This window comes from Trachymyrmex septentrionalis, unplaced genomic scaffold (assembly GCF_001594115.1).
Source record: "Trachymyrmex septentrionalis isolate Tsep2-gDNA-1 unplaced genomic scaffold, Tsep1.0 scaffold63, whole genome shotgun sequence".
Lineage (NCBI taxonomy): Eukaryota > Metazoa > Arthropoda > Insecta > Hymenoptera > Formicidae > Trachymyrmex > Trachymyrmex septentrionalis.
In genome coordinates this window covers 306427-317499 of record NW_017305811.1, presented here as the reverse complement: position 1 = coordinate 317499, position 11073 = coordinate 306427, and the positions used below count along the sequence as shown (strand labels likewise).

Genomic DNA, 11073 nt, shown 5'->3' with positions numbered 1-11073 from the left:
GGAATAGCTTAAACATTTTACTGTTCAAACTCGGATTCTTGTATTAATTATATAGCATAAAAAAAAAGTGCGTACTCTTTGTCATCTTATCCTAATCGTAAGTTTATAACAACATCTCATTTTTTCTACATCAAAGAAATTACATTGTCATATAACGTGTTAATTTATTTGTCGGACATATATTCATTTTTATAATTAGAAAAAATATATTCTGTGTGTGTGTGTGTGTGTGTGTGTATGTGTGTGTATAATACATGTTACACATTTATTAATCGAGTATGTTTCGTATACTTCATATAAATATGTTCTCTACTAAAAGGAAAACTCCCTTAATGATCGTGACATTTTCCTTAATTATATATATAAGTGTCGCGCGCGATAGAGAAATTTAATTATTTTTATCTTATCCGAGTACGCATTATTCGGTGTGGTAATGGCGTATACCTATAAACGATATTAGTTTTACGTATTTTGGTTTAATAACTATGAGACAGTGTAGTAAGCGAGAATAACAATATTTTTGTTTAATCTTTCGAGGTGTATCTTATGATAACATTATCAACAATCTCGAGTTATTTATCGAAATCAGTTCTTAGTTTAGTAACAGCATTAAACTTCATATTCAACTTCATAAAAAAACGTTCTAATATGGTTTATTAATTCTAACACAATTGTTAAATATATCTGGATAGTCCTCGATTTTAAATTCTCAGCGAGGGATGCAATTCTTTTCTTCATCAATGAGAATTATCCTTTGACCACAACTTTGACGTTTTTCGGCAAGTTTGTTGTAGAACCTTTGTTGACACTGGCGGCTGTAGGCCTCATAAAACTATGACCCTTTAAGCCGATTCGTGGCTGCATTAATCTGCTCTTCGTTGCGTATGTCTTATCACCGGAAGACAGTCGATTTCCTAAGATTGATTGCTGACCTATGCTGCTTCCACTGCTGCTGCTACGTGAGGCGATCGGCCGGCCTCTTGTGACTTTTGGCATGCCAGGCACCACCTACCGATTAACAATAAAAATCAAAAATCTCGAATAAAACATTTTAAATTTGCTTTCCAAAAAAAAAGCCTAGAATTATGTCATTTTTTTCCGTATATCAATTAATTCTTTGGCTATATCTGAGCTGAATACGGAATTGTACAGTAATAGACAGAATGGTTACAAAAATAACCTAGTCTTTGAACCCTATTGATGATGACACGGAGCAAAAGTAGGCGCGGTTTGGCTGAACTATATTAGGCCTGTTCTTTTTGGCTGAACTTTTGTATCAGGTCATCTTTCCTCCAGAGAAAAGGAAGAAAGATGAACTGGTGCAAAAGTTCAACTAAAAAGAACAAGCTTCTTGTATCTTTTAAGATTTGAATATATACAATACAAAATCCTCTTTTTATTTAGAAAGTATATTTATAAATAACTAAATATTATAAGTAAATATTATAATATTTGAATTATATCAACCTGGGATTCTTTTTGGACGCTCTTCGTTGCTGGTCCAATGTTGCGGCTGCTGTTGCTGCTTCTACTGGCGGGTATCTTGCTGGTGCTCATCTGACGAAGACTTGATCGTCTCTTATCAACCGCGTCCTTCGACGGCAATGGTCTGCTCAACGAACTGTTTTTCCTCAGATCATTAGTCAGCGCTCGGATAGCCGAAGTATAGTTCTGCAGATGCACGCGATTCGCGGCCAAATTCTTCACCGTATTAACGGATGTCGCGCTGTTCAGCGAGCTCCGCGAACTGCGTAGACTACTTCTCGAACTGGAACGTTGCACTTCGCTTTTTGAAACTCCTGTATCGTTCAACGGTACCACATTCGAGGTTCTTTTCAGAGACTCGATTTTTCTCAAAGCAGAGGATTCGTGCTTCGCACTTGCGGTGCGCTTTGGCAAGAAGTTGGACTTATTCGATGCATTCCTCGCGATCGTTTTCTCGTTGAACGTCTTACCGGAAGCCGGCAATTTGTCGGATGATTCCCGGCCGTCTAGATTGTCGTCGTTCACCACAGTGATGATGCTACGTCGACGATTTTCGCTGCCGTAGCCGCCCAGTTCAGCTGGTGAGGATCGCATCAAGTCATGCGTGTCCGTCTCATAATTGCCGGAAGACGTCTCCTGGCTCAAGGTTTCCGACACGAGGCTTTGCGTCTCTTCAAAGCCTTCGTCATTTAACTCCTGATCTCTGCTCTTACCAGACAACGGCGATGTTGTCACACTTACATCAGGGACGAATCGGTTGCGGAATACAGAGTTCTGTCGAACCGCTGTCTGATCGCACGGATCGTCCATAGTCCGGACATTTTCGAATTCTCTCGTGCCCCCAGTGGACTTCAGATCCGCACACTTCTCTTCTTCTACGATCTCAAGCATATCGTCCTTTCGATCGCGCAACGAGGGGTTTCCGTTTCGCGAAAAACCATTGATGACTTCCTGATTTTGATTCACTTGACTAGGTGGATTGCTGGACAAACGGACCGCTTCCTTCACCTGGCTTGGATCGATCATGCTCCGATGACGTTCGCGGCTTGTCACTGCTCGCTCGGTAATCACTGTGACAGGCTCGCGCGATCGCGATTCTTGCATTACCGGACTCAACACGGTGTTAGTCACCGCTAACACTGGCAGTGGTTGACTGACGGGAAGTCGCGAATTTCTGTGACCCATCGTCGATGTTGCTGTCGTCGGCACTGAATGCGACAGACACTGAAGATCCTCGTTAGAACGCGCGATCTCCATTAGAGCCGTATCGCGTCGTTTTAATTTATCTTGCCAGATACGCAACATGGCGTCTGCGTCCTCGTGGAGGATCTCTTCATCTGCCTGGGTGAGGGTATTAGGTTGCTGCACCGTCGATTTCTCGTCGTGAACCATTTCGAGACTCGATGCATTTGATTTATCTTTGTTCCCCGTGAGATCTAGGGTCTTCCTGTACCTGCGAGTTCGTCGCGTCGCCGAATATCTATCGAAGTTACCTAAGAACCGAGATATATTACTTTATCAATTGAAATTCATTTATTCTGAACTTTTGAAATTGCGAAATATATGTATGTTAAGATTTCAAAGACTCTGATTAAATATTTTGTATATCACGTAATGGCCTTGAAAATCCTCAATTTTGTAAGCATTTGTGCGTGCTTCTTCATTCAAAATTCTCTCTCTCTCTCTCTCTCTCTCTCTCTCTCTCTCTCTCTACCATTCTTCTTCTCCTTCTTCTTCTTTTATTAAAATAATTAAGTTTTCTCGCCGTTATTGCAGAAGATGAGCATCATTGACTTTTATGCAGTACAACAAGCAATCGTAAAACTCTCTCTTTACATTTTGAAATGTCTGAGAAGGAATGTCTCTGCAAGTTACAATTATCCTATTTTGAAATTTCTCGATTGTATCTGAAAACGTATTGAAAATTACTGGATAATTTTTGTTTAAATAATTGAGTACGTCACGGTGGTAGTCTGCAGAACATTCATCCTACTGAAAATGAATGTTATATTATGTATATCGAATTCCAATTAGCTATCCTATCAACAGCATTTTTAACAACTTGGGTTATTAAAGGACCACATCTCGCAGCTTTTTATTTAATTGGATTTAATTGGATTCATCTAGATTCAATTAGATTTGAAAAACTGTATTTCTTATTAAAAATTTCGAATTGAGCAATATTCAAAAATGCATAGAAAAAGCTAATATCATTTTCAATTTAAAGACATAGAAATGTACTTCATGCAATTCTTATAAATGTATAAAAATGCATTTGGATTGAATGATTCATTTTAACGTTATCGAATGCGTGTTTTTGAAAATTTGAATCCATTTCAATCTATGTTAATTCATTCTCGTTTACTGGATAATCTTCGTTATCGTCAAAAAAGAAAAGTGATGATATTTGTGCAAATAATACAGAAATTAAATCCTCATTCTCTATTTTACCGCGCTTACTTAGAAAGAGGAAAGGAGACGACTTTGTTTGACGTCACATGAGCGCGTTTACAGCGCATAAGAGACGGTTTAAAAAAATGCTTTATAGCGTTAAGCGCTTATAATGTATGTGAGCATGCAAAAGAAACGCATACTATGTTACGTGTCGTGAACTATATTCTGAATACGCACTATCATTATAAGCACATTATGAATACAGGCCTTTGTTTATATATCTTTTATATATTTTCGATTTGTATTTACCGGTACCAAGATCCGTGCCAATCCATTTCGATATTGCAGTCTTTGTTTCTCGACCCTGGATTGAGCTATTGCAACGTTCTCTCTTGCAGGGTTCTTTTTCCACGGGTTTTACATCTTTCGAAGGACTGAACAAGCGTCTAATTGCCGGTGGTGTCTCGATATTATCTGAATCGATCTCAATCTTATCGTTGATTCTTTCCTTATCCGCGGATTTTCTACCAAGCCTGAAAAATCGCCGGGTTGCAGGCGCTTGCGTTCCAGTGTACGGTTGCCGAAGATAGATCGTCAATTCATCTTGGATATCTAAATTTATTACGTCACTGATCTTGTTCTTCTTCCTGTCTTCTTCTGTAATCGCCTGTGAATGTAATGTGAGATCATCATTTAATTTTCTAATTTTTTAAAGTTGAAAGTTTAATACATATTGAAAAACGTTTGATTATTTTTTGTCATATTTAGAAAAGTTGTATTATCATTCTCTTGCTTATGAATTATTATTGATAAAAATTGATAAAAAAATATAAACTTAATGACAAGTTTGATTGATAAGTTAATAAGTAAGATTGATAATAATAGTAACATTAGTAACAAAAGATTTTATAGTTTTTGAATTTTAAAAAATTGAATAATACAAATGGAAGAAAAAAACATATTATTATTATGTGACTTTTCAAATTACATAATTTTAAAAAATCACGTACTGAACAATTCGTTGTGATTTACTTATCTTAATTGTATGATTTCGTTATATAACTTTGTGATATGATTTTTTTCAGCAGTAGAGTTCACACAATTTGCAACCATTTCAGATATCTTATGAATGTAAGGCGTTACAAAATATCTCTTACGATCGTCATGAGTTAACATATTATATTGTCATTATTTTTGCAATTGTGCTGATCCAAGTTTTCGTCAAAAAGTTTTTTTAATCTAAAATATTTTCTTAAAATATTTTCTTAAAAATCAGTTGTAAGGAGTATTTATGTATTCTTCATGAACAATTTAATATACTAATTCAAAGTATTCGTCGTGAAAAACTAGTATTAATTACAGATGATTTTTAAGTTTAGAATAAAGTAGTTTTGTGATTAATTGTTTACCCTAAAGTAACCTTTTTTACTGTTTGCGTAGCAAAATGGACCTAGATATTTAAAATTAAAATTGATAAATTGTAAAATTAAGATTGATAAGTAGAATTGATAAGTATAATAGATTAACAATTACCTGTAAAGTGCTCGGTACGAGTGCATTTTCCGTACTGAGTCTTGATCTGTTTTTACGAGGATCAATCTCTTCCGTACTACTTGATAAGTTCAAGCTCGACTTCCGCCAGGGAGACTTATCCTGGGACGATATTTGAACTTCTGCAATGAAGATATTTGCTTATCAATCGTGTCAATTGTCATGAATTTTTTCAGAAAAATTTTCTTAAGCTAAATAATAAATAAATAATAAAGATAATGGAAGACAATACAGGAATCAATGCGCAAATTACAATGTGCAATGAAAATATTCATTCAATGACATGAAAATTAAGTCACAATATTTTGTTTAACATACATTTTAATTCTATTTGTAAATTTTTCATGAGCCGTATAGTCACAAAAGTTACAACACTTTTTTTTCGATGGATTTCGAAATACAGCTTGCTTACCGAGCGATTGATTCTTACTTATGGATTTAATCATTTATGTTCAACCGCTCTACGAGTAAAGCTGAGTTCCAACATCCATCGAAAAGAAGTGTTGCAACCTTGACCAGCTGTACATTCCATCTCTCGCCCCTCCTAAAAGTAGCCATATATCCTATCTCTATACAGCAAAAATGCAAAGATTTCGAAAAGTTCTTTTTTCAACACGAAAAACAAGTATTCCGAATTTCTAATATTTTTTTCATAGTAATATACAGTACAAAATTTTTACTAGTATAGTTTATCTACCGTATTTAAACATAGTAAATAATACTTAATAAAGTTTTTGTTAGGTGTGGCATATATACCGGATTTACCTTATAATTTTTCAGAATTTCTTTATAAATTTTGAAATATTTTTTTATAATTTCTATATAATTTTATAACCTTTTAAATTTCTTATACTTTTTATACGAATTGAAGCATGTTTACTTCGATTTATCAGGATTATCATTTTAATTTGTTTGCAATTATTATATTATATATATCATTTATATATATATATATATCAATAATCAACGTTATAAAATTATAATAAATTTTTAATTTGCAGTCACCTTCAATTGCTTCCATTGTGCGCATTACGTCTGTTTTTTCGACGGATGGTCGCCAGTCGTACACTTTGGAAGAACTTCTTTCTTCGAGCATTATTTGATCTTCCCCTGAGGTGCTCATTGGGAAGTTCTTGCCTTCGCTTTCTATAATCGCATACGTCAAATGTTAAAAATCTTGACATTAAAAAAGTTATTTCGATACTTACGAAAAATAAACTTGCTCACCCGAGTCTTCAAAGGATCGTCGGTTCGCTTGATGCAATTGTTTCGTTTTTCTCTGAAGTTGTTCGTCCGCACGATCCTCCTTCTCATTCTCTGACAGCCACTCCTCGATTTTTTGTCGCCAGGCTTTCCTGATTTCCATAAAAGATAAATTAATTGACTTTTGCAAAGAGTTTCTTTTCTATTAAATTTTTATTTTTTTCGTAATTATCCAGAAGACGTTCCTCACCTTCAATTTCAATGAAATTATACTCATTCGCATTTTTGCACGAAACGAAAGAATCTGGCATTAAAATCTTGTGCTCAGTCCCTCGAAGCGATATATTAATCGATCATTTCTTTTTTAAGTTGTTAAAGTTAACTATTGTTAAGTTAGGAAATCATATCGAATATGCCATAAAGAAAATTACTCTCATTTATTTTATAAACACAAATTAGTATATAGTATAATTAGTAAATAAAAAATGGAAGACCTTTGCGCTCTATTTTGGTATATCTAGGGATGTGATCGAATTGCCACTATGAATGCTTCGAAGCATTTGATTAACCAATCAAAAGAAAGAATTTTACTAATTGACCAATCAAAAAATGCTTTTGTAGCGGCAACTCAACCGCATCTTAAAAGTGTGAAGGGTGTGCTTCGCACAATAAAAGGAATAAAGAACAGAAAATAAGAATTTCAATCTATCAGAAATCATGTATTGTGGAATATACAGTTTCTGATAGTTTAGTCCGCTCTATCTGTGCACAAAATATTTGGTGGTTATTCTGGTACACTCTGTATAAGTGCTGCGTACTCTGTTGGCAGTAATCATTACACGGACTAATATCCCTAATAATAATCTCAATGATGTAATATCTACCGTGTGATTCTCCAGTAGTAATTATTACACGAGCAGTAATATCCTCAGTAATAACCACACACTCGACAGTCTGTCTTTTCAATAAGGGTACATTTTTTCTTTTACTCTTTCGTAGATTTCCCCTTTATTACGAATACGTAATCATTCAGATATAAGAGCGCAGTTCAAAGACTATTGAATTGATACAAATTATATCGTCGTCAACTTACCCAGTTGACTTCGCTTCCTCTTCTTGCAAGAATGGTTTACTTTCCGCAAGAGGAGCCGGTGAGCTCGGTCGTTCCCGATCTCCTGAAAAATCGGCGTTTAGCAGGTCCCCTCTTCGCGATTGCCCTCGAGCTCTTCGCGCCCACGATCGATCTTTAATATTTTTCAAAGAAAATTTAGTTTCGTTTTACAATAACAGCTGTAGCGTTGGCATATTAAGTATTATTAAATACCTAAACTTCCCCATGATTTTCTCTCTCGCGTATTATCCTGTCCAGACGTTCGTAAGAAATCCATCAGATTTCCATCATCATCCTCGCAGGGTATTCTACTTCTGCGCCGACGAAGCGTGCCATTAGGCGTGATATCTGTCAAATATGATAAAATAAAATATTATGATAATATATCGCGATTACAATTTTATTATTAGTTGCGAGTAACTCAATAATAGGGTAAATATTGACAATAGGGGATTCCGCTTCAATAACCATGATCCTAACATATACTCGTATATTATATTATTAAAGACACTCTCCTGAACACTATTCCAAAGATATTAGTCGCTTGTTTTCCATTAAAATATTATTAACAAAAAAGTTGACAATATAAATGTTTTTAATATCTTATAGGACCGTACATGATGACACAAACTATATAATGTCTTAAACGGTCTAGTTAGATCTTAAATGCTTGTATGATTCTGTAAGAATTTATATACTACGTATGTAGTCCTTTGAAACGCGTGTCGAAATGATTTTTCGGTCTTAAAACACTAACTTTACTATTGCAGTAATATCACGAGTTAAATTGACTATCGATTTAATGCTTTTTCGCATCTTAGAACAATCTTAATAATGCTGAGTGACATATAAAAATCTGTAAATAATTAATCCTTATTGCAAAAAATATTATCTCAGCCAAACTCGGATTTCTTGTATTCCATGCGAGCGTTCTAAGCCTTTAAACTATCGAAGTCTCGAGCGAGACTAAAAATTGATGAATATCAAACCAATTGTAGGTTGCTATCATATGGCCAGATACAATGAGTAGTATTCATTTAATGATCTTTAGACGTGAATATCTCCTAAAGTATTACAAAACTTGCAAAATGATAAAGAATTTTTCGGCTCAGTTCAGTCCGTTCTACCTGCTCACGAAAGGCGATTTTGTAAGTCGGGGACATCCTGTACGAAGGAAGTCCTCCGGAGGAGCACATTATTAATGCGCTCCTCACCCTGATTAAGTGAACCGCAAAAAATGTTGATATTATGCAATGAATCACGACGATAACCTTTAAATCCTCTTTTGTGAGTAACCTTGTAGTAAATAATGGGCGACGGCTAAAATCTGTGGAATGTTATTCAGGAGAGTATCCTTGTCAATGTATGTCAAGGTCATTGGACCTAGAATTTCCTATTGTCAACATCGAAAAAGTAACGTTTTGGACTGTTCAATAAAAATTTAATTTAGCAGCTTTTTTCAACAAGTTGCATACCTGGTGAGTACGTGTCTTCTTTGATAGACTGATGATCAGAACCGCCGGGGCACGAGCCTAAACGCCGTCGAATGTTCGGTGATCCAATAACTGACACGTCCTCATCTGAGACGTCAACCGCCATAATACCGCAATTTCTTCTCATCTACAAACATTGTTGAAAACTTTTACCTTGATTTTCTTATATCGGTCGAATTTAAGATAAAAAAAACATTCAATTATGTCACCCAGTACGTTTTTATTATACTAAACAGATGTAGTAATGAAAGTGAACTGAGTTCGTAGAATCTTATATGCGGTCTAATATAGAATTATCTGTATATTAATCAAAGGAGGGTATTAAAAAAGTGTCGATTTTAACTTCCAAAATACATTTGAATAAAAAACCTTAAAAAATCATTGTTTGTATCTTCAGAGAATAATCATTTGTCCGAGAAATGGTTCATTTTTCCAGGTTTGTTCAGGTGCTTAGGGATAAAAATCGACACTTTTTCACACTCTCCTTTTATAATTCATAAAAGACACTATTATATTTTTATGTCCCGAAATATTTATTCCAACTTTATTTAGTGTAATTATTTTTTCAAGTATGTTAGATTACAAGTGCTAAGTAAATGGTAAATAAATAACAAATTTTACCTTGGCCTCGCTGCGGCTATAATTTCTTTGAGGCAAACCGGTGTGAAGATCGAAAAGCCCATGATCCATCAAGTTAGATTCAGATTCCGAGACTGGCATCTCCGCTTGATTGTTCACTGCGTATTTAATGAATACAAATCTTAAGGCAACTACAAACTTATATATCATATCATTGTTACGTCAATTCAATAATATGATATGAGACAATTTAACATAATAATATTATATGGTGCAACAGTTTGACATTTAAATTATACAGGGCAACGCAATTTATTTTTTTCTTGTATAATTTCACAGACTATATGTATTTCGGCCGTAACGTTATTATCCTCCAACAATGACAACTGGAAAATCATTACTATACTCATATAGCACCGAAATATTGCATAAATCTTGCATTAAAACATTGTAATATTGCATGAAAGTATCTGCATGTTACTGCAAGCTTGCGGCAACGTTAAAATGTCCTTCAGAAATATTACAATGCTTACATTGTAAAATAAAAAATTATTTTGAATTGAACAATATGTAATTTATAAAGGTTTTTTAATTTATGTACATATAAAATTGTATATATTGGCATTATTTTTGTAATTATATTAATTATCTCACTTTTTTCGGAATTTTGTTCATTATATACTTTTAAAGTTTATCTATTAAATTTAAAGTATTCTGTATATACAAGATCAGTAACTATTATCACCTGAAACAAAACTATATTATAATATGCAACTCTGTAATCGCATTTACATAAAGAAGAAATGCGCTCTCTTAAAGAAATTCGTGCTTTATCTACTTTTAGACTTCGACATATATAGAACTTTCGGTTTATGAAAAAACAATCGATGCTTAAAAATTAAAATCGAAATGTGAAAATTGCATTAGTTTTTGTAAAAATATAATATAGCATCACTCTGATTTTTATAAAGATACACACACTTACGCAGTCGTTTTCTCGCCAGCAATTGCTCTTCGCGCTGTTTACGACGGGCCAGGACTTGCTCCTCTTGGATACGCCGTCTTTCATTTTCCGTGATCGCCTGGTTGAACTTCTGGTAGAACTGATGGAATATCCTGAAGCACTCTTCAATTTTAAATGTGTTCGTGTCCTCGCAGAAAAATTCCGCGAGCGATCGTCTCACACCCTCGAGCTCCTCCATATCTCTCTTCAACTGCGCCATTTCTCGCTCGGCCATCTGTAAATTTCAAGCAAGA

At 34.6% G+C, this 11073-nt stretch overlaps 1 protein-coding gene across 7 annotated transcripts in view; it reads right to left on the bottom strand.

Annotated features, from left to right (window-relative positions):
• Positions 1 to 633: 633 nt before the first annotated feature.
• The window catches only part of LOC108753036, a 36471-nt gene continuing 26031 nt past the window's right edge, over positions 634 to 11073 (bottom strand). For 5 of the 7 annotated variants that reach the window (XM_018494359.1, XM_018494364.1, XM_018494363.1 and 2 more), the window contains exons 16-26: positions 10796 to 11054; positions 9859 to 9974; positions 9220 to 9364; positions 7958 to 8092; positions 7727 to 7877; positions 6658 to 6785; positions 6436 to 6576; positions 5413 to 5552; positions 4189 to 4546; positions 1468 to 2978; positions 634 to 1008 (exon numbers count right to left, since the gene is read on the bottom strand). In XM_018494359.1, coding sequence (XP_018349861.1) covers positions 748 to 1008; positions 1468 to 2978; positions 4189 to 4546; positions 5413 to 5552; positions 6436 to 6576; positions 6658 to 6785; positions 7727 to 7877; positions 7958 to 8092; positions 9220 to 9364; positions 9859 to 9974; positions 10796 to 11054 — 3345 coding nt within the window. In that variant the 3' untranslated portion in view covers positions 634 to 747. The remainder of the gene's footprint in view (positions 1009 to 1467; positions 2979 to 4188; positions 4547 to 5412; positions 5553 to 6435; positions 6577 to 6657; positions 6786 to 7726; positions 7878 to 7957; positions 8093 to 9219; positions 9365 to 9858; positions 9975 to 10795; positions 11055 to 11073) is intronic. The other 2 variants (XM_018494362.1, XM_018494365.1) reach the window with 1 other exon arrangement.